General features: G+C 41.9%; 2 protein-coding genes across 8 annotated transcripts in view; one reads left to right on the forward strand and one right to left on the reverse strand.

The window, feature by feature from the left end:
- Window positions 1-1,525: 1,525 nt before the first annotated feature.
- Window positions 1,526-23,168, forward strand: YWHAE (tyrosine 3-monooxygenase/tryptophan 5-monooxygenase activation protein epsilon). 2 transcript variants are annotated; one of them, XM_082776358.1, is made up of 7 exons: window positions 1,526-1,705; window positions 11,956-12,155; window positions 16,699-16,805; window positions 17,138-17,344; window positions 18,131-18,267; window positions 20,655-20,701; window positions 22,247-23,168. In XM_082776358.1, the coding sequence occupies exons 1-6, from the start codon at window positions 1,642-1,644 to the stop codon at window positions 20,660-20,662; spliced, it is 723 nt and encodes a 240-aa protein (XP_082632484.1). In that variant the 5' UTR covers window positions 1,526-1,641; the 3' UTR covers window positions 20,663-20,701; window positions 22,247-23,168. The 2 variants fall into 2 exon arrangements, with proteins under 2 accessions (XP_082632484.1, XP_082632483.1); XM_082776357.1 differs by lacking the exon at window positions 20,655-20,701.
- Window positions 22,247-26,257, reverse strand: part of MYO1C (myosin IC) — a 58,094-nt gene continuing 54,083 nt past the window's right edge. For all 6 annotated transcript variants that reach the window (XM_082776349.1, XM_082776353.1, XM_082776354.1 and 3 more), the window contains one exon: window positions 22,247-25,448. In XM_082776349.1, the coding sequence (XP_082632475.1) occupies window positions 25,422-25,448 (27 nt within the window). In that variant the 3' untranslated portion in view covers window positions 22,247-25,421. The remainder of the gene's footprint in view (window positions 25,449-26,257) is intronic.

Below are 26,257 nucleotides of genomic sequence, written 5' to 3' on the forward strand. Positions count from 1 at the left end.
AGGCAAATCTAATAAAGATTGCTTAAGATTTATGAAACACAGAGGTGATTTGCAAGTCTTGCAATGTTAAACAAATATACAGTGATTTCCTATATTACTTCTGGGATTTTTTGGATGCCTACCAAAATCCTTGGTAACTGTACTGTGTATGTATGAACAATTCACAGATAAAGGTATATAATGGTTCCCAATTTAAATAAAACCTGCATTTTCTGATCATATTTCCTCTTGAAAATATATTTTTTTTTCTGGATTTGACAACTAATTTTCACTCTAGCTCAGACGTGCTAATGTCTTTGTTTTTTTTCTGGTATGGAATTCTGGTTAGATTATCCTGAGATCTGAGTAAGAGTTGGGGTCTAAAATGTCCAGTGGAAATAGATCATCAATTATTTAGTTAGGCACACAGTGACATAAAAATAATTCCTATATTTTTAGATGTGTCTGTGAGAAAACCACAAAATGTTAATTTTACGCATCCTGGAACTCATGCTCGCTACCTGAAATAATGTGTCAAAATGAATCAGGAAACAATGAACCACTTTTTAAAATGATGCTTTAAGTGTGCGTACAGTCGCACAAGGAACCCATTTAAGCAGGCACAATATAAAACAGTAAATATGAAGATACTCAACAACATCCCAGAGGTGCCAGGGATTGCTCAGTCTGCTGCCTTCAGAAGCTGTAAAGGCCTTTGTGTGCTCCCACACCTCGGTAAGGCTGAGCCTAGGAGATGCTGGAAAAAGACAGAAATGAGACTTTGTCCACATCCATCCTGAGCAAATCTTTGAAGATTACATTTATGCTAGCCCTTTTAGTTTCTTCAAACCATTTTGATTCGGGAAATTGAGGCGCTATCTCAATTATTTAAGCCTATGTTCCAAATATTTCAGCAAGACACCGTGAGGAACTTCTGAAACATTCAGCATTCTTCTAACCTCTTTAAACCGTGAGATTATCGTGCCTTGCCCCAGATAAATACCTCGGGGGTGATACTTCGCTTGAGAACACCCCCTGGAGAGGCTGCAGAAACCGGCTAGGTCAGACATTCTCTATCTCACTCATTTCTAGACACATTGCTAAGTCAAAAGCAATACCCAGCGCTTTCTACAAAAAGGGAGAGATTAATTCCAGAGGCGTTGTCAGCGTTGGAGGGCCTCAGGACGGCGCTGCCTGAGGGAAACGCCGCCGCCTCCCTCACCCTCAGCCTGCAGCGCGGGCTCGGCTCCCGGCCCTCCCTCCCGGGCGGCACAACCCCGACTCCAGCCGCGGCCTCGGCTGCCCGCAGTGCCCCCAGCGGCCCCACCCCGCTCCGCTCCCCTCCGCTTTCCCTTGCACAACGGCGCCCTCTCGACCGCCTTCCCGAGGCCGCCGCCCGGGAGCGGCCGACCCCGGCCTCGAACCCGCGATCCTCGGGTCTCCAACCCCTCCGCCCGCCTCCCGCCTGTTGCCAAGGTGCCGCCGTTGCCATGGGGAGGCGGAGGGCGCATGCGCGCCCTTGCGGAAGTGCCCGGATGCAGCGGGGGGAGGGGCCGCCGCCATATTTCCCGGAGAGCAGCGAGCTGGTAGCTGCTGAGCCCCCCGGCCCCATCGGCTTCCATCCGCCCCGGACACTCCCCGACGCCACTCCGCCTGCAGGCTATGGACGATCGGGAGGATCTCGTCTATCAGGCCAAGTTGGCCGAGCAGGCTGAGCGCTACGATGGTGAGCGCCGGCGGAGGAATACAAAAAAAAAAGCCCTGCGAGGCCGAGGGGGAGAAGGGAGGGAGGGAGCGGCCACAAAATGGCGGCTGGGCGGGGGAGGGGGGGGCAGGGGCGGAGGGGGGGCACGGACAAAATGGCGCCTGGCACCCCCCTGAGGGGGCTGAGGGAGCCGGGGGCTGAGGGGCCTGAAGGAGCGGGAGGCTCGGGCCTGGGCGGGGCCGCTTCGGAGAAAAGGGGGGGGGGGGAGGCGGCGGCGGAACCGGGAATAAAATGGCGGCCGCGAAGGGCGAGTCCCGGGGGGAAGGGGGAGCCGCCCCCGCCTCATGGAGAGGGGGGGGACACACAAAGAGACCCCGCCGCTGCTGCTCGGGTGCCTCGGGGCGGTGCTCGCGGCTCCGGGCCTCGCTTCTCTTCAGCCGGGCTGCGGGGCTGAGGGCGGCTCGCCGCAGACAACGCCCTCTCCGGGAGGTGGGTGCCCGGCTCGCTCGGCCCCTCGGGGGGGAGATGGTGGGGAGAGGCCGGCTCGGTCCCAAGGGAGCGGGGCTGCCGCTTTTCTTTCTCTTCTTTTGCTTTCCGGTGGAGATCCCGCTGCCCCTGGCAAAGCCAGAGAGAGAGAGACCGAGCTCTCCCCCTGGAGCCATCTAGTACTACGTGATCCTTCATTGCCTAAAGGAAACGCGTACGCTTTCATTATGCGCAAGATGCTATTACATTTCATTTTCTTTTTTCCAGTATTATGTTTTTTTTTTTTGTTTGTTTTTTCCCTCTTTCCCCGATAAAGTTTGTGCTCTGCCCTTGATCAGTACCGATCTGGGGAGCAGTGGTGGTGGGAGGGAGCTGGCAACCCTGGAATGGTGTCGGCTGCCCCAGAAATGTCCGCCTTGCGACTGTCTATTTAAACGTGTTTCTATTGCCTATAATAGGCAGGGCCTTTAATTTTCTCAATGATGTTAATTTTCTGGGACTGTTACTTCTGCCTTAAGACTTGTGTTTATGCGTTTGAAGTGAAATAAATACCTGTCTACACTTTAAAGAAAAAAAAAAATCTAAATGAATACAGCCATGTTTCATTTAGAGGTAGGGAGATGTTCCAAATACTTTAATCACAATTTTCATAGCACAGGAAGGTAATTTGGTGAGAACTAGGTTTTGTTCTCAGAGCTGCTGCTTAGAAAACTTTTGATAGTGTTTCAGAGCATCTGAGAAATACGTGTTTTGGTGAGGAAAATAAAATCTACAACAACAAAAAAAGGTCCAAATAAGACTGTCTTTTGTAATTGTTCTTACAGGGCAAAGGGGGTGGAAGTAAGAATTCCAGTAAATGAAAGGCATCAAATGGTTTCCTCATAGTAAGGAAAAAAATGTCCCCCTGAACAGTCCTTGGGGTGTGACTTAACTGGCTGGGAGGGATGGGCATGTGATTCGGTATTTCACAGTAGGTATGCAGCATCTATTGGTAAAAACTGGGGTGTGTGTTTTTTCAGTATTTTGCTGCCAACCCCAAAAAGCATGCGATGGAAAGACACATTTTTCTCCCTCCTGCCATTCCTAAAAAAGATGCCCCCTCCCCCCATAATCCCACCATTTTCCTGGAGTTGGGCTTTTTGTGTGTAGGGAGGAAAGGGCTCTCCACCTGGTATTAATGAGTCAGTGCAACTACGAGTGTTGGCTTTGGTTTGAGTGGAAACCCAAAGTAGGATGCTTGGCCAACATCCTGGAGGATTCATTCATCTTCAGGATCTTTTGAGGCATAACTGCCTGTCTTTCTGGTACTTTCCTGGATCGGTGGTAAATCAGTTCTTTGGAAAGTAATCAGACCCTACACCATTGTCGAGATCTGAAATGTAAAACCATTCAGCTTCCTGTCAAGAAAAAAAAAAGGTTGATAGTTTGCCTTTGTGCAGCTTTTCTTTCTATCAGTGGGCTTTCTATTCCAACCCAATCATGTATGTTTGCAGAACAAGCTGGCTAGATCAGAATCTAGAAGACTTCTCATGCTGTATTGCTTCTGAACCATAATGAGGCCGTTGCTAAGGAGGGAGCACCTGGAGTTGTGTTAAAATCAATACTGTGGTTTTTAGACTTCCAAAATTTTTTGGAATCAAGTTGGGTAAACAAATTTAAGGTGTTCCCTCCAATTCTGCTAGCTGTTCTGCAAGCATTTTTACTTCTTACATCTCTGGCCTGGAAAAAATGGTGTTGTAGGTGCTGTTCCTGCATCTAATTCCGTATCCTGGTTCAGCTGGAACAATAAAGAGTTTTTAGCGTATTTTGTTTTTGTTTATATGAAATACTGCATTTCTGCTGAGATTGCTTCTCAATCAGTTCTGTTCACATTTGGCAGTATGCTGAAAGTGTAAGTTATTTTAAAGAGCAAAATTAAGAATATATGATCATAAGGTCACAGTACCTAGTTTGCGCATACAAAAGATGTGATGGTAAGTACTGTCTACTATAAATATGCTGGAATAGAAAATCTGTTTTATAACATCAACATGAATGTGAAATTGTTTTTTGTTTAATGTTAAGATAACGTTAAGTTCTGCCCCATCTTTCTCATGAGAGTGGTGTGTGGTATGTTTTTTCTTCTGTATGATCAGAATAGGCATGGTTTGTGACAGTTAAAGCAGTGCTGATTGTAGGCACCTAACTAGTTTTTTTTATTATTTTCTTATTTTTTTTATTTTTAAGTTACATGACCCATTTAAAGAACTGTATCAAGTCTTGGCAGCTTGTGCCTGTAAATTGCTGAAAACCCAGTCCTGTTTCTATATGGTCCTTAGTATGTTGGCCTGGATTAAGGGGACAACTTTCTAGGTACTTCTGCAGTGTAAATAACACTTAAGCCATGATCTCTGGAGATATTAAGAGATTTGGGTGTCTGACTATCTTTACAGATCTGCTTAGGCATGTCATGACAAATAACAAAATGCCAGGGAGCTTAGTTACATTATAGGAAGCTTTGTGACAAATCTCTTTGTGAAAAATCTCACTTATCTGCTGTTGCTTCAAAGACTATTACTAATAGCATAATATATAACTGTCTTTTGGGGAAAACGATTGGAATAGATGAGTTCACAAACGCAATTTTACCTTACTAATGTTTCTCTTTATATCAAGAGAATGTATGCATCTGCGTTTTTGTAGACTTCTGAATGTCAAAACGTAATTCTTCATTGTGGAAGCTAGGTAATATCTTTCCTTTAATCAGATGAGAAACCTACATGCTATGACACAAGGTAGACTCCAAGTGGATAGTTTGCTATCAGTTTTGTGTTACAGAGCTTGAGGTATATAACTTGAAATTTACATAAGGTATAGCAGGTGAGATGAGCAGGGTTTCTTCCTTTCTGAAAGCAGATATAGGTCAGGTTACAGTTGGGAGGAAAATACTTGAAATCTCTCCAGATTCCCCGTACAGCAAGTTAACAGGTGACTCCTGTGTTTCTATAAACTGTCAGTGTAATGTGTCTTTACTCTGAAGACAATAAGGGGTGCAGCAATTGACTGAATCCAGAACTTGAACATGTTCTAGAAGCTGTCTTACAGTAACAGAACTTGAAGTTAGAGCTTAATTAAGAATCAGTCACTAATCTGTATCACAAATAATAATTTATTAATTACAGTTTGCAGATGTCCTCTTTCAAGTAAATAATGTAAATGCATTTAAGGGGTGTCGTTCCCCTGCTGCCCCCAACAGTTGTGTGAAAGGGCTCTTGTAATTTCCTTCTAGAATCTCCTTGAGTTCCCAGAGCAACCAGAGGATTCAAACTTCTAAGCTTGGTTGGTTTGGTGCTCTGCAAGGAGTCCAGCAACTGAGTTGGTGTCCTTTAATTTATTCAGGTACTTGCATTAGGGTACTATTTATTAGCAGGTCTCAATCAAACAAATACGTGATGAGACTCAATCATTTGGAAGTAGCTATAGGAAAATCAAACTTCTTTTATTAGTAACCCCTTTCATTTAGGAGGATGTAACTTCACAGCTTGCAGATATAGCGGTGACTTGTTGCAAGAAATAACTTCTGTTGGTCTGTAGGATTTACTGTGTGGAAAATACCACTGTTGCTTGGATAATTTGGCCTTAATCCATCTGGTTCTCCAAGTGCATAGAAGTACTGGTATGCTCTGTAGAACTGTATATTGCAGAGTCATGCAGTCAAACGTTGGAATTGTCTTGGCTGCACCAGCAGTTATAAACCTCATCAGGCTGTACTGCTGTTCCCTGTATGCTTTCTCTACAAAACTATAGTTTAAAGCACTGCGTGGGGTGGATTTTCTTTGGTATTTTCTCCCTTCTGCCTGCTTGGTTGTCTTGACATGTGGGGATATGGTTGTTAGGTTCTTTTATGCTCGTTTATATAAAACTTGCACATTGACACAGGTGTAGCATGTTCTAGGTAGGGAACTTAAGATAAGATTACCAATTTTTATTACCGGCAGTTAAAAGGGTGCAGCTAGTCAGGGTGCTTCAAGCATATGAAGACATCTGAAGAAGAATCACGAAAGCTCTGTAGTGTGTAAAGGGAAACGCTGTGTTTATTCTTTTAGAAACTAAAGCAGTAGTGTTGTGAAGTGGGGTGAGCTAATCTGACAACTCCCTGTTGAAAGGGGGATGTCCGCTCTTTAGAGCCAGTGCAGGTCTCTAAAATAGAAGCAAATGTCTTTCTTCTTTTCCCCTGAGTAGCTTTCTGAGATGGTGACCTGAATCAGATAGTTGAGAGGTCATAGAAGCGCTGAGCTGGCACGAGAACATTGATAGGGATAGAAGGGAAAGGCACCTCCCTGTCCCCACGAGCTCCTCAACTAGTTTAGTCATCTCTTAAATATTAGTTGCAAAATGCAGGGTTTCTGAAGAGAACAGAAGAACCTCATGTTGGGAATGTAATAGCTTTGTCTTCAGAACAAGAGTTCTTAATGGATAGAAAGATGAGCTCTACTATTTCTTGGCTCGCATTTAGACCTAATCACTGCAGTGAATAGAGTGGTGTCCAGTGATAGCAGCTGAAGGCTGTACTTCTAGGGAGAATGTAATCTCTGGGTGTCAGTCTTTGTGGTTACACAGCACTTGATGAAGAAAACGCACTTGCCGTTATTTTTCCATCTCTCTTTAGTCTTTGTCTTCATTGCTACTAGCAATTTGCTCTTACTGCTAAGTTAGTACTTGCTGTTTGCTTCCTTTTTTTGGATCACTTACGAATGTGAGCATACTTCCCAGCACAGATCACTGTGTGATGCCACCAGTGATCTTCTCCTCCTTTGAACACTGAGCCTGCGTTGATGCCCTGTTCCTGTCTTTCAGCCAAGCATTAATTCATAGGAGGACTCCTCTTATCCCATGGCAGTTGAGTTCCTTAAAGAACCTTGGTGAGGGACCTTGCCAAATGCCTTTCTGTATCAATCGTGTGTTCGTTGTCTATATGCTTGACTTACTCAAAAGCATCACAGTAGAATTGAGGCATCACATGCATTTGCAAAAAGCTTTACTCTTCAGTATAGCTTTTATGCATATACCCACTCATATATTTTTTTTAATCCTCTTGGATCCTGGTTAGGGTTAGATTAATGGACCTGTAGTTCCCCTTGACTGTCTGCTGGAACACCTTTTAAAATCCTTCTGATTGTTTGTGCTGCTAAAGTCTTGAGAGGATATGCACAAGAGTTTAGGATAAGGTATTTCATTTTGGATCCTTGATACTGATGCTTTCTTGATTCTGTGACCAGTACTTGTACTCAGCCTGAGTACTGGTTACGGTGAACACAGATGTGGGAAGACTTTTTTTTTTTCTGCCATGTCCTTAACATCCCTAGATCACCCCGGAGCATTTGCAGCTTTTTGCTCCTGATGTGCTGAAGTAGATATTGAACAGCAGCTTAAGAGCTTGAAGATCTTGGCCTGCTTTATTCCCTCTAGACAAGAAAGGATTAAACTTAAAACACGACTTCAGTTTTCTGAAGTGCTCTGCTGCTACTCTCAGCGTGTTGGTATTTAATAAGGCTACCTTCTGGGTTTTCCCAAGGTTCTTTTTGATTTGAGCCTCCAGTGTGGTGACCATCAAGTCATCTTCATTCTACCTCTACTGAACAAGTTCTTTTCCTGTTCTTATTTTAACAAGCTTTCTCTCTCTATCTGGTTCCTCTTTCAGAAACCAAGCATACCACAAGCGAATTTTCTAGCTCTTGTTTTCCTTTGGTAACGTTGAATCAATGTGTGCTGTGGCAAGGGCTGATTTTCAGTGTGGTTGAAACAGATCCTGTGTAGTGTTGAAAATTAGGGGGGGCAAGTCATAGGCTATTTGGTTGCTTCATAAAAAAAAAAAATCCATCGAACACTGTAGCATTGTGCTTATTGGGAGACTTAGGCAACATATTGTGCCATAACTAGACATTCTGAGTACTGTAGCTTTGCCCCAGTGGTGTTTATTCCTTAGCTTTTCTGTGCCAAGCAGTTCCTGTTACAATTCTTATTACTTAGACTTGCATTTTCAGTCTGAGTAGTATAAACTGATTAAACTGTCAGGTTGATGTACAGTCCTTTGGCACGATCTGCTGTCTCTTAACTTTGCAGCCTGTATTGGGAAGGCTTGTAACATTCCCACAAAATTTGCAGTACATCAGCACTACTCCCGTATTTCCTTACCCAGGGACTCCTGTGTTGCTTGGATTTCTAGAGTTTGAGAAGCAGCAAATGCTTTCTGTTTCTCATCTTTATCTGGGATGAAGTGTTCATTATTTTTGATCTGTAAGTTTCCTCCTCACCTGTGCCCTTTGGGCAAATTCTATGGATTGGTGCCTAATAGGTAGTTATTAATCACGTTTCTCGACACTTCTAAACTTACCCCCACATTACTTTTTTAGTTTAATTTTGTGGCTTTGTCATTTGGTATAGGTCCAGTAGCATTCAAAAAAAGGATTTTTATTTTTTTTTGTATAAGCTTCATCTCCTTCCATAGGATTATAGTGTTGGGTTTCTATTGTTATTTTACCCCCATCACGCTTTCAAAGAACTGCTTTTTTAGACCAATTCCATTGACCTACTGTATTTTTTTTTTGTAGAAGTGGATGCCTTTGGTAGTTAGAACTTTAACTGGCTATTCCTTTTCCTGTGTATTCAATCCTTTTAAGGTGAAAAAACTATCATATTTCAGAGACTTACAGTTCAGGGACTTAGAGTTCGATTGTAGTTTCTGGGCGTGTCAGATTGTGTATCTCTAGGACCATAATCTCTCTAGAATCTTTGATATTTAGAAATGTCAACAAATTAGCCGCATACCATCCTGTTCAAAGTCTTTGTAGGTAACAGTAGTGGTGACCACTGTCCAAACCTTTTGTGCTTTACAAGCTATGCCTCTGTCCCTATGCATGTGTTCCTCCCATGTGAGAGGAGCCACCCATTTTAACTGTAGTGTTGGACATAGGAACAAATAACTGGTAATGCCCGTGCTGCTTCTGAATAGGCCATTATACTGTGGGCAGTTGTTCTGAGTCTCAGCTGAATGCTTTTTCCCTAAGAATATACAGTCTGTTTTACCTGGTCAGGCCAAATGTCTACTCATTAATGCTCCTTAAAACACCTAACAGTAAATGTCTGGAGAAGGATATGAATCTGGGGCGAGCATGTAGTTCTCCCAAATATTCTCCTATCCTTTCTCAATTTATGCTTTGGGGACTTCCTGCTCCGGTGGTGGCATCATCTGACAGCACCCTAACACATGGTGACACAGTCAACTCAAAGACTGGAACTTACCCACTTTAACTACAGTCTGTCTTTTTATGAATTAGTAGCATAAAACTACTCTTTGTATAATGCAGTGTAAGCGTCTCTGGATTGTGCATGCAGTGAGTTGTCACTACTGCAGTAATCCTTAACTGAAAGGTAATTTCAGACTTTCTCTGTCACTGTCTCCCACCTTTTCATCTCTGTGTATAATCTTGCCTTTTTTTTTTTTTTTTTTTACCTCTCTACTTGTTATGGTTTTCTGATCCTGGAAACTTACCTTACATGTTTCTCACCTTCGTGTTTCTGGAGTAGTTTTACCGATACCACACTGTCACTTAGAGTTGTATCATCTCAATATTGCTGTGTCTGTCTGACTAACGTATGGTGTTCGTACTATGTCAGACCCCAGAGGTCTTCAGGCTGATGGTGGGTGTCTAGGAATGAGCATCGTAGGTGAACAGTACGACATCACTACCTCCTTATTCTCCAGTTTGTGTTTTCCTATGGGATCTCTCTTCAACACATGAACTAGCCGATGGTTGAAGAGAGGGCTGTGCATTCACAGCTACAGGTTAATTTCTCAATTACTTCTCATATCTGAGGACAGTTAAACATTAAGCTTAAAGTCAAGCCATACAGCTCTTGCTGGAGCTTGGCAAAGAGATCCAAGTAGGAGAGAGTGCAAGTCTTAATGCCTGTTCATCTTTCCTCACAAGAATGAGTGCTGTGGTAGGCAAATTATCTCTGATGTACCTGTTGTTTAAGGAACTTAAATATGAAATGACTTACATTTTTTTTTTAAAAAAGTCAAATCAACATTCTTTGAACAGACAGAAGCATCATCCTTTAGGAAGTAAGTCATAGTGCTTGTATTATTTAAGTTGAATATTGTAACTGTATCGCACTGCCTTTAACTTGGCTAGTTTAAGTTACAAGATAGCATGCTTAAGTTTAATATTAAATATAGGTACATAGTGTTTTAGGATGGCTTTTGAAGTCTTCAGCAAAAACAGTTGACCATTTTGAAACAGCAGGGTGTTTGTAAATACTATCAAAGCCTCTGGGCATTTTTTTGTTACTTTGTGAGCTGGACTAGCAAAATACGCTGGGTGAAGTAGGGATGTTTTCTTCTGAAGAGAATAGAGCCACTGTAAAATTGTCCTGCACATGTGGAGACCTGCTTGAGACTGATAACATTGTTCCTGCCAAGGAAAAAATGAGCCGATAGTTCCCGTTACTGAAAGAGCTCATGCCTGCTAAGACTGAATTTTAACACCTGAGGGGGAAAAATGACAGTTAGGTGTTACTTGCTTCCTGTGGCTTCTGCTGCCTCAATACAACATAAAGTAAAATGATGGGGGAGGGATGGTGAAAGTGCAAATTAAATAGGGCACAGAAAGGTGAAGGTTCATAGTATGGGAGGTGTAGCCTAGTCACGTCACCATGGTCTTGGCAGAAGGTAAATTTGTGACTCTGGAGCTCCTCAACCTGCCAGGTAGCTGGGAAACCATTGTCCTGTTGAGCAGCTGGGCTGGTTGGGTCCTAGTCTAATTAATGTTCCTTGTACCTGGGATTCTCATCTGCTCTAGCAGCTGGGAGGCAAATAATGAATGAACTGATGCACTTTCTGGTGGGACAAAACTTACAGTTCCTGGATGTCATAAACCGAGAGCCCAGTATATATGTAACAATTCAGCTTTATTTTTCTAATGTCATAGACAATCATAATGTGATTAGGTAGTGAAAGGATTAAAGCCTTCCTTAAGTAGTTCAGGCTTTTGCTTCCACTTGAATATAGGAAAGCTATATTTAGTAATAACTTTTTTCACCTCAGCTTTAGAAGTCTTTTTTTTTAACAGTTTAGGCTATAAATATGATTTTTGTGTTACTTTTTCAGTGGAAATAGCTGCTTGGCACGGGTAGATATGGTTGCTCTGGTTATCCTCAGGATGTCTCCTTTGTCACTTTTCCAAGCAGCTAATTTTTCTTTTGGTGGTTTCCTCTTGGAACTTTGACTTGCTTCCCTAATCTATTCAAATCTGGATCTTATTTTTTTGGTTAATTACTGTAATGTAGTGTATTCCAGCTGACAAATCAGTGGAGCATTCTGTAATTCTTCATTTTATCCCTATTGTGCAGAAAGCCAGCTTACATTTACTCATGCTTTTCTCACAATTCAGTGTCTTTTCAGGAGCACTGTGAAGAACACATGTTCCTGTAGGATTGTACTGATAACCATTATCCACTGTAAAAAATGAGTGCTTACTGCTAAATCTGTTTTGTCTCTCTTAAGCTGTCTTTAAAGAATGTTTTGGGTACTCTTGTCAAATGCATTTAAAAGAGTACCAGGTAATTCCTTTGTGCGTGTGCTCATGGATTTGTTTGGACCACTCTAGTATAAAAGTGAGGAGTAACTGCATGAAAGGAGGAGGGAGCCTGTTTTGATAAGTTATCATTAACGTGCAACTTCTGTTGAGTGGTTTGAAAGATGCTTTAGCTGTGAGAATAATTGCCTGACCTTTTCTTCCTAGAAATGGTTGAATCAATGAAGAAAGTGGCTGGAATGGATGTGGAGTTGACAGTGGAAGAGAGAAACCTGCTTTCTGTTGCATATAAAAACGTGATTGGAGCCAGAAGAGCTTCCTGGAGAATAATCAGCAGCATTGAACAGAAAGAAGAAAACAAAGGTGGAGAAGATAAATTAAAAATGATTCGGGAATATCGGCAAATGGTAAGATGTAGTTGACGGTATGGCGTAATGCCATTTAGTTAAGAAGGGCTGCATCCTGAGTTTGTTACCCTTAAGATAAAACACTCCTGTGTTCCCAGGGATGGGGGATGTTAAGATGTTACAGTCGTCTCAACTGTGAAGTTTGCATGTGTAATAACCTCTAGGGCCTTGCTATTTTTTTTCCTCTTCAGAGAGGGGAAAAACTGATGCAGATAACTTCATGGTGAGTCTAGTCAGTCTGTGCAGCTTTACCTAAAATGGAGAACTTGGAACAAGCTTTGACTTTCATCAGGAAGGGCTAATGAAACCATCAGCTATTAGAACAGTGAACTGTTTCCCTCCCGCCCCGCCTCCTGGTTTAATGTGGAGCAGGCATTCTCCCATACTATTTAAATCCCACACATTTCTGCAGAGACTTCACATTCATTATTCGAGGACAAGTGCCTCCATGGTTCAGATCTTCACTTCCAGAGAAACTGTGGAGTCTGTCTTTTAACCTCCTGGCACTGATTTGTACACTACCAATGGAAATGATGTTCCTTTTTTCAGGAATGGCTCTGGACTACTTTCTCTTGACTCATAGCATTTCTCTTGCTCCATGGAATTGTTCAAGTTGTAAGTTTCTATTTTTATGCTGGCGTGCTGCTGGGATGAGGCTCTGCCAGTTACATACAGTCCTAAATACCATTTCTTGATGGGTGTCTAAAATCTTTCTTACGGAGCATATAAATTAAGACAGTGAATACCTATCTAACGATTGCTTAAATTTGTCTTAAGCAGAAACCTGAAGCATATTGTCTAATATTTTGTGGGCAGTTGCTATCTCCTGCCGGAGATCCTTTAATAATGGAAAGGCTTTCCATTGTTTTTGAAAGGATTGTTTAAAAAAAGGCATTGTTCTGCATCTCTCCTTGTAAAGAGAGCAAGTACCGTGCAGAACAGAATGGTGAGCAAGAAATGTGTGCGTATAGTCCTCGAAAGAGGATATATTGAGAGAGAAATATACAGCCACATGGAATGCAGGGCTGTGCCAGCAGTGTTGTCATCCTTTAAATCCTTACAGGGAATAGCCATTGCTGTTGTTCAGAGTGCCTGCAGGCTTTAGGTGGAAGAATGCCGTGGAGTACACAGCAGTGTATTTCCATACTGGAAAAAGACAAGATGTGTCTGCTCAGCTCTAGTCTGGGCTTTCCAAGAGGCTTATGTGTTACAGCTGGAGCTGGAGACTGTGTCCTGCTTGTAGTTGCTGAAAGACTCGCTTTAAGTTAGTGGATGATGATGCTTGCTGCTGCTGAGATGAAAGCTGCAGCAGAGGTGCCCTGCTGTCATACTCAGTGCTTCTGGGTGAATGGGTAAGGTCTGGTGCAGACTCGGTCATGGTTATTTTGCTTGACCCCCATGCCAACAAATATCCCTTATTGTATTTTTCAGCCTTAAGAACAGTGTTAGTGGGAGATCCTTCCCAGGCTTGAAAGACTCTGGAGGGGGGAAAAAAAAAAAGGGGGGGGGGAAGACGTGGGAGACAACACACGAGTTATCTTGGCCTGTTAGTCCCTAGATTCAAGCAAACTCCAAACACTGGAAATTACTGTCCAGTATGACTTGGGGCAGAACTCAAGGGCTGATAGTGGTGTCAGAGCAGGACCTGGCTGGTTTTGTCTGAGGCATACATCAGGCAACACTGAGGGACGATAGCAGCCTCTCTATTCTTTACTTTGTCTGCTTAAGAGAAACGTAGCAGAACCAGTACAGAGTTATGGGAAAAACTGCTGCTGATGTGATTCCTGCTGTTTGGGTCCTGTGGCCATGTGGATGCACAAACATGGAGCCTCTGGCTTTCTACTCTGACTGCATCTCTGTGGATGAGAACATGGAGGCTTGCTTTCTCTGTCCTTGAGAGGATGAAGCAATGTGTCTGCACATGATGCAGTTCAGATCCTTGCAGTAAGACCAAATCCCTTCCCTAATAGCATAGGACAAGCATTCACCTCCCTCTTATGGTCTGTACTTGTGGTGTACTGACAGTGTGCTTCATAGTGCTCTGACTTACAGCCTGGGTTGTATTTTGGGGCAGCTGCAGGGCTTTCTCCTTCCCCCTCTTCGCAGAAAGATGAGGCTGGAAGTTGACATGTGGGTGGTCCTTTTATTTCTCAGGGGAGTGGGGAGGAAGGTAGCTCACAGGCTTTAGCAACTGCTGCCTGCTGTTCTGCTTTCCTGTTGCATCCCAGCTGTGAAGTGCAGCTATTCTGTGGGCTAAACTGTAAAACAGGTCAAAAAACTAGTACAGGCCACGATTTTCCTGGTTGGTTCTAATAAGTTTTCCTATTTAGGTCATCAGGTGGTTTAGAAGCTTCTCTACCTGTAGAGCTAAGAACACAGTCTGGAATCTGCTTAAGCCAGCACAACCACTAAAATACAGGGGCAGGGTGGATTGTGGGGGGCCACTGCACTCATCAGGATGAGCCATCTCTCCTTGCTAGTCAGAGCCTGCAGTTCCATGTGTCCTATTTTGAGCTAAAATGGTAATAGGCCCTAAAACTTCCTGTTCAGTGTGCCCCCAAAAGGCACGTGTGAGCTCTTGGGCTGTCTTGCTGTGCAGAGCTCAGTTACTCTCTGTCAAGAGAAGATCCCTTTAAATCTTTTTTTTTTTTTTTTAAAGAGCTATTAAGATGGTGGTGGTGGGGGGCAGTTGTGTATTTTTTTTAATTAGCTCAATTTATATTAAATCTTTTAAGTTAAGCATGGTCAGGACATACAAATTGCCCTGGTCAGTAGTTGCTTTCTGGTAACTTGTGTGACTGGTCCTGTAAGCACAGCTGAAAAAGGTCTGTCTGAGATGAAATGGAAGTTTGTACATGTCTGGTTTAACAAAAGAAGATTAGAAACTGATTTAATTCTTTGCAGTTGTGCTGAAGATCTCTCTGCAAAAGAAGTCATTGAGAAAGAGGATCAAGAGGAAAGAAGTTTGCAGGAACTGACTGCTGGCAAAGGTTTTATAGCTTTTGTAGCCCAAGAATATATGAAGTAGATTCTTCTCAAGTGACCATATTTCAGCAACTTCCCTAAGCATTTGTCACATAACTAAGTATAGCATCTAACTCTTCCTCTGAATGCTCTAGGGCATTCTGTCATTGTTTGCATATGAAATTTGCTGTATATTAATCTACCTAAAGGAACTTCTCCAGATCTGTTAAGTAATTTTCACAAATTGATATATGCCAGTTTAATTTATTTTAGATCTAGTTTTAACAGTTTTGAGGCCAGATGTGGTTACAAACCACAATAGTTTCGAAGCTATATGGTGATAAGATACTGCATGAAAAGAAAAATGCTATATGAAAGAAAACTGCATGAGTGGGGGGGATAGGAAGGGATAGCAGGCTGACTGGGGCTGCTCTTGTGATCTGAGACATGCAGCTACTGGTACTGCTTGCTGTAGCTGATGTCAGTGCCTTGCCTTGAGAACCTCAACTTTGTAGGCTGTAACAGTAGCTTGAGCCAGAGTTGTCTTCAGCCGTATTTGAAAGTTAATGCCAAATCAGGAGAGCAGCAACAGGTTGCTACCTGCACTTACCCAACCCCAACCCCTCCTGCTGTGGATGATGTGGGATGCTTGGATCAAGTCTGGTTTTGGCAATGTAGATGTCAAAAAAGAGCTTTCAGCTTTTTTCAAAGGTGCTTAGTTTCTTTGTTTTCAGGTATAAAACTTCCTATGGTAGAACCTAATCTTGTAGACCTTGCTTTTTTATTCCAAAGCAGGAAGAAAAAGTGACGTGACCATTTTTTCAGTTTTGGCTATTAAAATCCAGTAACTGACTTTAAATAAGACTTAATACATTGGTTTTCTTTGACCACTGACCTCACCGTTAGTGTTGATGGTTTCTGCTGTTTTCTTTGTTATGAACTGCTATGCTCTGCTTTTTTATTGTCTGCTTCTGAAGTTTTTATTTTTTTCTGGAGTTTTTCCTCTTGTATCTGACCTTTTTTTTTGTCTGTGACACATCTGTTGTGTTCTAATATAACGTGATTTTTGTCTTAGGGCTTTTCTGCTAGTACTTGGCTTCCCAAGTAGCCAGTGGAAACCTGTTCTGAATGTGTAATGTAACTGGGGGTGAAATGGAGTTCAGCTGACCTGTCTTAACTACCTTCAAATTGTTCCCTTCACCATTGCCACTTTCAGGGCCTTCCAGGATCAAAAACACGAGGCATTAGGAGTTATGCAAGTCATGCAGTAAGCAGTTACATGCTGAGACAGACATAATGCAACTGTCTAGCAAGATGTTTCCCAGGGAATTTATAATCCCGTTATTCGGTTACGCGTTTCATCATACATCAGTCCTTGCATCTCCTGTCTGCCAGCTAATTACCCAGTACTGTTTCGCTTAATGTACCTGTGGACAGCTGAATCTTTGTCCTGTTTTTTGTCTTCCCCCTCCTTGGGTATTTATGATGCCACCTGTTTGATATCAAATATTTTTGAAACAGGCCTTCAGTCTTCTGTGCTAACCTTGCTGCTTCTTTGTGCTTTTTTTTTTTTTTTAAGGTTGAGACTGAACTGAAGTTAATCTGTTGTGACATTCTGGATGTACTGGACAAACACCTCATTCCAGCAGCTAACACTGGCGAGTCCAAGGTTTTCTATTACAAAATGTGAGTGTTGCCTTGGGAGGTGAACTTCTTGTTGCATCTGGACTAGATAACAGGAGTAAAGTAGTGATGCATGGTGTTAGTGTTTTTTTTGTTTTCAGCCTAGAACAACCAATACTATAATATCCTGTACTAACGCAACAAAGGAAAAATCAAACCTTCTGCTTGATGGTTTAAAATGTGCTCAGGTCATAAGGCCCTGTTGCCTGGGCAGTAATTCAGGAGTAGTAGTCCTGTGCGTGAATGTATAAAATCATTTGTAGAACTAAGCAGTTTAGTGGCTGGTGTGGAAATAAGGACTAATAACTTACTGTTTGTTCTATTCCTGTTTTCAGGAAGGGGGACTACCATAGGTATCTGGCTGAGTTTGCCACAGGAAATGACAGGAAGGAGGCTGCAGAGAATAGCTTGGTGGCTTACAAGGCTGCTAGTGATATTGCAATGACAGAACTCCCGCCAACACATCCTATCCGCTTAGGACTTGCCCTCAACTTCTCTGTATTCTACTATGAAATTCTTAATTCTCCTGATCGTGCCTGCAGGTAGGTAGTGACTGGGGAGATGGGGGAAACTTATGTGAACACCAAACAAGCCAAAAGTGGTTGCTAGTTTGAGAAGGACTTTAACACAACAACAAAAAAAAAAGTGCTGGCTTTTCTCCTGCTCTGTTTGAGGTTACATCATTGGAAAGGCTTTGAACTTTTGCATCCTTTTGAATCCAGATGCATTTGTTTACCTGGGAGTAGGTTTATGTATGAGAAGCAGCAATAACCTTGGACCAATGAACCAGTGGCAGCTTGACAACTTGCCTTGTTAACTCTATGCTTACCCTTACTGTGTAGAAAGTGTGAGGTAATTTAGCTTGCCTCTCTTGGTGCTGGCTGTTACACATGATAAGAGGTGTCATGGTCAGAGGAATTAGTGGTATAGATAAGCTTTTGTAATTCTACAAGTCTTTCATAATTTAGCTTGTATGAGCATAAAAGTGAGGAGTGAAGCAAATACTTCCTTCTATTCCTGTCACTGCAGGTTATGTAACTTTTTAAAGTTTTTAGCAGATGTTGATCAGTTCTATTGTAAGATGTAGAAATATTTAATAAACCCCAAATTCTTGAGTAAATGGATGCTGTTCTTAGGCACATAAAGTAGTTGATTTTTTTTTTTTTTTTGAAGAATGGAGGTGTTTATCTAAACATCTGAACACCCTTAGATAATACTTAAAGAGGCTGTGGTGTCTACATGAAGATAGATGTTCAGAGACACAGGCTTAATGTGTAGGCTTCAGAATTCTTTCCCAATACGTATTAAGTCTGACTTTGTGCTTATAGGTTGGCGAAAGCAGCTTTTGATGATGCTATTGCAGAACTGGATACGCTGAGTGAAGAAAGCTATAAGGACTCTACACTTATCATGCAGTTGTTACGTGATAATCTGACACTATGGACTTCAGACATGCAGGGTGATGGTAAGTAAATGCCACTCGAAGGTGCTGCTGTCCCATGAGCTCTGCTCAGAAAACAAAACAGAGATGTGTAGATTTAGATGGGTTTGGTGTTTTGCTGCTGTCATCCTTAAGAATTGACCTTTCTGAACTTCTGTCCTTCCTTAACATGGGATAAATTGGGGTGACAGCAAGTTCTACTGAGAAGTTTTTCAGCTTCATACTTGAAGGAAGGAGATGCAACTAGTATCGTTCTAAACATCAGTGATTATTTTAAAGCAGTGACTTCACTTAACTATCTGTCTCTTGTGGCTTGTCATGTTCATCTTACAGTTGTCATTTCAGCCAGATACCAGGTTCCAGTGCAGGAGGAAGTATTGCAAAGAATCTAGTTCCCTTTTCAGGTCACTTAATGTTTCTATTGGCTTTTCAGTACGAGATGATTCACTGCCATCATGACAATCCCTTCACCTTTTAGCAGTCCCTGTATCTTTTATGAAGAATTGAGTATGAAGATGAGGAGGGATTTTGTAACTCTCTGTTACAGGACAAAAGAATGAATGCTTAGAAAAGTCTAAATTTGCTACTTGATGTTTGGAAAGCTCTCTTTCTTTAACTACTCCCAACTGGTGCTAGGTTGTGACTCTGGAAATAGGTTATTGCCAGAGCAAAGAACAAATATATCCTCTGGCAGTATCTGAGGGTGGGGCAGTGATTGCTTCTCCTTACTAACATCCGATAGTTACTCACATAAAAAGTGTTTCTGATGTTCTGAATGGACTTTATTTCCTCTTACGCTTAACTTTCTACGTGAAAATTTTAAACTTATGTTTTTGGAATTTATGCCTTGTTTTGCTTATTAGTGATGAAATGTTCTTTATCTAGAAAGATTAAACTTGTATTTGCTTCTGCAAAAATTAGGTTCTGGATAGACCAGTAGAAAAAGCTAGATTTCTGTACTTCAGATTTAGAAGAAAATCTGTCCTGTTAGAGTATTAACAGAGTTCTAAAACAATATTCCAACTTAAGATAAGTTTTAAGTAGCAACTTAGAGTAAAAAAATTGTGTGGCAGTAGCTAGGTAGTTTTACTTTGGAGTACTCTACTGGCATAGTGTCTGAAAGCAATGGTGGAATCTCATTAACTTCTTACCACCTGCTGCCACGTAGTCACTAAGGGATGATGGTTTCTTTTAAGCATTGCTCACTTCAAGCTCTTGGATTGGCTGCAGACATGTACCATGAGAATTAGTGCTGCAATTCGAGTTTTTACCCCTATTTCTTTGGGCTTTAGACAGAATTGGGGGGAAGAAAATTGTACATGTGCTGGGTCTTGGTTTGTGGGGTAGCCTACATCTTAGTGCAGCCTTTTGCAAGGGACCCTGTGTTGTCGTAAAGGTGCAAGATTACCTAATGGTACAGAATCACATGTATATATTGCCCAGGTGGATCTGTAGAGCAGTGTCTCTAAGCATTTCAGGTATTAAATGCCTTCCATGCAGTGGCTAGGGGAAAAAATGCATCCCCAGTGCATATAATTAAAACATGACCTTTTTTTTTTTTAATGGAGCTAAATATCGCAGTGTTCTTTGGGAACAAACAGCAAGGTGGCTATTTCAGTGAGGTAATGAGGCTGGATTGCTAATGCAAGGTAGTAGCATTAGAACTACCTAAAGCTACCTTTATTTACACATGACCTGACTAACATCTCATCTCATTTCACAGATGTTAACAAGGTCAGTTACAGAGGCTTTTTGAACTTATTTATTGAGCAATCCAGATTCAAATTTCTTATTTCCTCATTAGCTCAAGTCTAGAGTGACTACTTTTGTCCTTCCTGAAGTAGTTCAGAATATCTTAGTTACTGTTTATGGTGCATGCCAGCAGGATGAGGACTACAAACTGAAAATACTGCAGAACTGCTTGAACTACTTGCAGTTCTTCAGTCTTCAGGTTCCCAAAGAACACAGTATCTGTGTAGTGTGTACAGCCAGGGGTGCAAAGCTGAATTTTCTTTTCCTTGTAACATCATTATAGATACATTCATTGTGTGTGTTGGAAAGTGTTGCTTCCAGAACTCTATTTTCAAACTGGGTTAGAGCCTTTGAAGATAAGTAAAAGTTAATTGTGGCATTCACAAGGATGGTCATTGTTACCAGTTTCCTGAGGGGATGGGGAAGACTTTTAAAGAGGCTTGTTCCTTTTTCATTAAGCTCTTGCCTAATGCTTTATTTCAGTTGTGTAGATTGTGGTGAGTGTCTCTGAAATTGGGTAGTGTTACTCAGCTGCTACACTTTTCCATCCCATGTACTGTATCTTTTAACCATGTCATAGACAAGCTGTTTAGTTTACTTCACGCTTGTAATGTCGTCTTCATATGATTCCTATTTTCCCCTTCTTTCCTGCTGTATAGATTCCTAAAGGAAAGTCCAACTGTTCATTTCCTAAAAACTCTACTTTGTAAGTCCTCGTCATGGCTCAATGAACTTTTCAACGTCAGTTTTCTTCTGATCACTAATCATGCTTGCCTCTGTCACTACTTTGCTGCTGATAAAATTGCTTGTATTTTTGACTCCATTCCAGGGCTAAGCGATGTTCTGCCAATTTGTGACCTGTTACCCAGGTCCCATACGCATAACCGAGATCCAAAGTAACTTACATGTTTGGGAATTGAGCGCATACCTGGATGGATATTAAGATTATTTGGGCATGAAAAGTACTCTCACTGTCGCCTGTTACAGGAATATTTGCTTAAGTGCATTGGCTAGAGCATGCTCAGATCTAATAATCTTCCTCGGTTAGGGCCTCTGAGTTCTTCTTTTAAATTACATGTTTCATAATTCTAAATGGAAATTTTGTTTTTGAATGTTCATGTATCTTGTTCCTAGGCCACCTCGTCAAAACTCTACCTTGCATTGTACCTGGTGGTAATTCTGAATCTGGACATGCTCTGAGCAGGCATTCTGATTATGTGCTGAAGTCATTGGTTTCATTTGATTGGATTTTATTGCAAATGAACTTTTTTGAATGGACAGTTTGTTTATTGCCCTTAAGACAGTACCATGTCACATGGCTAAAGATAACTGTGAGGAGAACATTTTTTTTTTCAGTTTCTTGTCAATTAGCTTAATCCTGCATGTGTTATGGCACCAGCTGAAGTATGTTAAAGTTCTCTCTGTTGTAGTAGAAATGGGCAAAGGCCTGTGCAGGAGGCATTGCATTGCATGCACCTCGCCCAGGGGCAATTATGAAGTAAAACTGAACACCTGCAAGTTGTTATGTGGACAGACCTCATTTCATTGCATGGTGCAGCCTGGTTGAATAGGTCCAAACAGGCTGTTTCTCAAGAGGTGTGTATCCCATAAGTCACTCTTTGAATAACCACAAGCCTAGGTTTTATTGTTGTGTTGGACTTGGAAGTAGGGAAGTTTATTCATGCTTCTCGTGGTAACTTAATAGATGCCATCAGTGAAACTCTGGAACGTTGGCTGCAGTCAGTTGTGGTTGTTGAGACAAGGCGGACTCAGGAAAAAATGTTTAATTTCTTAAGACCTCTTTAGTCTCATTTCTGTCATTAGTGGGTAGATGGCCTTAGTGATCTGTGGAGTAGCCATGAGGTTACTGGGAAGGTATGCTGTGATTTAAGGACGTTGATCTACAGCCATTTGGACGATTTGTCTTGGCTGTTCATTTCTTGATCAACAGGGCTGATGACATATGCAGACTTCCTCAAACGATGGTTTATTGTTTGTCCTTACAACAGTCCATGTTTTAATAGCCTGTGCTACAGTTGTTCCGTATGAAATGTGATGAGTTGATTACAAGGCTTAATTTCCATGGAAACGCTTCACTCCAGAATTGGCTGTTACGAGCGTGTGTGTCATTTATGCAAGCGTGTGAGTGTGTGTAATTGCATGAACCTATTAATCTTAAATGCTTGTTGAGCCATTCTGCAGTCTCGTTTTCAGACGCTAACTTCTTCCCTACTTTTAAACGCTTTCATAGGTGAAGAACAGAATAAAGAAGCGCTGCAGGATGTGGAAGATGAAAACCAGTGAGACACAAAGGCCAACAAGAGAACCCATCTCTGACCACCCTTCCCCTTCCCCACAAAAACCCTCAGTGTCACTCTGAGAACCACCAAATCTGACTTTTACATTGGGTCTCAGAATTTAGGTTCCTGCCCTGTTGGGTTTCTTTATTTTTATTTTTTTTACACAGTTTAAAAGTTCTTAAAGGCAAGAGTGAATTTCTGTGGATTTTACTGGTGCCAGCTTTTAGGTTCTTTAAGACACTAACAGGACTGCGTAAAGGCTCTTTCAGCATTACTGTATTGTCTCCTGCCAGATGTGGTGATACTGCCATTAGAAGTGGATGTTGACACCTGAAGGCTGTTAGACTTGTAGGGGAGAGATTCGTTATCACAAGGTAGCATGCATGTGGTGGCATTTTTCTTTTTTTATAACTGTTTAAACTGAATTTTATACCAATGTTTAAACTTAATTGGATGTTTAGCTTGAAGTTACAGGTTGCATTGGGACATATATTGTAGTGGGTTTACTTGTAATAAAAAAAAAATTCCAAACTGCTGAAATGTTGCTGAAAAACATGGTGCTGGTAACAGTTCAACAATCCGTGGCTGCTCATTCTTGCCTATTCTTTACTTTTCCTCAAAGCAGGTTAGCATTGAAGGTGGCATTGATAAGCCTGCATGCGTGTTCAATATTTTTTTCTTTCTCCCTCCCCCTTCCCCTTCTCCCTTCGCTCGCTCAACCTCTTTTGTTCAGTATGTGTAACTTGAAGCTAATTTGTACTACTGGATATCTGACTGGAGCCACAGATACAGAATCTGTATTGTTCTTACTGAAACACAGCATGGAATTAACATTAAACTTAAATAAAACAAACCTAAATTAAAAATGCCAAATATTACTATGACTTTCTTTTTATATTACTTCAGCAAGAATAATTTTCCTCTGTTGCTTGTAATAGGAACACTTGGAGGGGGAAGAGAGAGAGGGAGAGAGAGAAGAGTAGCTGCCCTGCTTTTCTTACATGAGATAAAGTAAGATCCCAGTCTTACAGGTGAGACCAGCTTCTTAGAAGACAGCCTGCTTTGCAGCAGGAGTCAGCAGCTCTTCACACCATTTACTCAATTTTTGCTGCCTGAATGCACAAGGAGTCATGTGCCCATCTCCCTTGCCCCCTACAGGACTCCTTTTCCAGTCTGGTTAAGTGGATGCGGAGAAGGAAAACATTTTGACTTAAAGTCTGCTCCACTTAGCTGATGTCCTAGAATTCCTTTCTAGGAATATCATCTGTGTAGCCAGATCAGGCCCCTGAACTGAAGAGAATCACTGGGGCTGGTTCCATGTTTGCTGACAAGGCCCAGCAGGGTTCCACCTGTCTGCAGCTGCTGTGAGTGCAAGCACAGCAACACTGTGCAGCTTCCAAGAGTGTGCTGCAGGGGCTGCATTGTCAAAGAGGCAGTGTGATGAATGGGGTGGGGTGATCCCAAAGTTAAATGTGGTGAAACAGCTTTTATAGTAAAGACAAAGTGTTTTCATCATAAAAATTTATTTAGCAGTTTTGAAGAGGTTATATAATAGCGTATACAGCATTGTATAGTATATACACTATATAGCATATACAATAGTATGGTGTATATGTACTACAGTGTATACAGCATTCCAGGCCTGGGGCAGTGTTCGGTAACTGTATAATGTCAGGAAACCTAAAAGTTAGGAGATCGAGCTGATTGTATGTCAGTGGCAACATGTTTGGTTATGTTTTATTCAGGGCTTAGTGTAACTGCTGTTGCTACTGCATCAGGCTAGAGGTGGGATGTGGAGGATTGCTAAGGCAGGTGGAGTGCAAAATGCATGGTTGGAGGTCTGGAACTTGGAAGCTGGAGCTGTGGTCTGTAGTCAGCAGGTATTGATACAGCTGCCCACTGTGCAGCCAGTGGGGGCCTTTTGTTAAAGGAAAGTGCTGGATACTGACTTCTGTGATGCAGCCTGAGACCTGATAGCGTTCACATGTCCCTTCTGGGTTGGAGTCAGAATTAGTGATATGACAGCTTGCTTAGGAAATTGTTAAGATGCTTCCATGTGAAGGAGCCCTCAGCCAGCTGGGCAGTAACGCCAGTGGTGCTGAACTAGCCCTCTTCTTTAAGGCAGTAGTGCAAAGTGTTACATAAACACTGAAGCTTTACTGTGAGAACTCAAACTTCCAGTTATCCCTGAAGATGTATGAGAGGAAAAGCAGTTTTTGTGAAGGTGCTGCTCTGAGCCTGATGAGCTGTGTGGGAAACGGGCAGGCTGAGGGCTCCAGATTTCAGTTCCAGCCTGGGGGGACATAGATAAGCAGTGACCTCTGCAGTTGGTATCACCTAGATTTTGGTTGGCTGTGTGGATATGAAAAAGTTGCTACTGTATAAAAATATCACTATACAGCAAGAAATGGGAGCTGTAACTTCAAAAATAATTAAAAAAAAATGCTGTATCCAAATCAGTGAAGTTAACATAATGGGTTAATGAATACCTTCTGATCATAAACTTAAAAACAACAAAAATTCCAAATCTAAAACATAAAAGTTTCCATATCAACACCATTTCTTGTAGTGCATTTCTCATATTCAGCTATAAAGTATTTACAGGGTTTTTTTACTCATTTACACAATATGGCTTTAATATTGTAACACAAAGCATCAAAACATCTCAGAGTAAAATTCTTCATAAAACATTTTGAATATAAAGTTTGGCATTTAATTTGGCTGACAAAGCAGCAGCGTTTTGTTTTCTGATTGTGCTTTTTTGATGATGCCAAGCACAAATTTTGGTCATTTCCATCAGGGCTTAAACTCTATTAGAGTCAGAACTGCCTCTCTCAGAGCCCAGCTGAACATGTTTCATGAGCCACGGTTTCACAGACATCACGTTGGACCCGTGTGTTTGCCACTAAGGTAAGGAAGAGAAGGCCTTTCTTTTGGAACTTCAGTATTAAGACAAGAAAGGAAGATGCGTTTTGTGGGTTTTCTGAAAGTGCAGGTCTTTGGTAACAAACAAAATGAGCGAAGCGAGGAAGGAGGGGGCATTTTGCTGGGAACCGAGTCCAGCCAATTATACAGCGTGTGGTCAGACTGATGGAGGAAAGGGTCCTGTAGTGGTGGCACATTTCATCATCGAGAGTTCAAACGAGGAGCAACCTGCAGGAGAAGATGGACAAGCTAGGAACCATACTGAAAACAAAGATGCAGAAATGGTTCTAGTGCCAAAATATCCTTGAAACATGCTGACGCCTGGCCTGTAGAGTTAAGCTGTTTGTTATGCTGTGGGTAGGTAAAGAGCTCTCTGTGCTGAGGCACTGAAAGTGTCTGGCCTCAGCAGGAAACAAAAGCAGGTACTGGCTACTCGTCAGTGAGCAGAGTCCGCAGCAGTCTTGTACCTCTCTTCCTGCGGTACTGAAATATACTAAAACCTTCTCCCTAAAAGAAAGATGTTCTTATGGATGGTTTGAAAAGGCTGGGGAGGGGAAAAAAACACTTTGGGATGTTTCTTCTTAATATAAAAAGTCATTTGGTTTGTTATTACTGATAGCAGATAGATGGAGAGAGAAGTGTGGTCCTCACTGCAGCATGTGAATTTAATCTCCCTTCCTGTGCACAGCTGCCAGGTAACCCATGGAGTAGGGGAAGTTCCTGGCAGTGCTATAAGCTTGTGGGTTTTACAGGATTGGACTGTTTGGGTGAAGAGCAAGGTAGAAATGGTGAATCCAGTTCTGAGATGTGTCAGGCTGCAGTGAGATGGTGAGCTGGCCTTCCTAACCCTGCTGGCAGGGGACTGAGTGCAGTCTGAATAGGTTCTGGGTTTGTTACCAATCAGCCCTTCACCTCACAATAAATCAGCTGCGTATGTAGATGACTGGCAGGAAGACTACAGACAACTTAGGAAGGGAAGAACAACTGCATTTTTCTTGTGTTCTTAAATCTAAAACTTGATTTGCAACAGTATATCG

This window comes from Aythya marila (assembly GCF_965140915.1).
Source record: "Aythya marila genome assembly, chromosome: 20".
NCBI classification, from domain to species: domain Eukaryota; kingdom Metazoa; phylum Chordata; class Aves; order Anseriformes; family Anatidae; genus Aythya; species Aythya marila.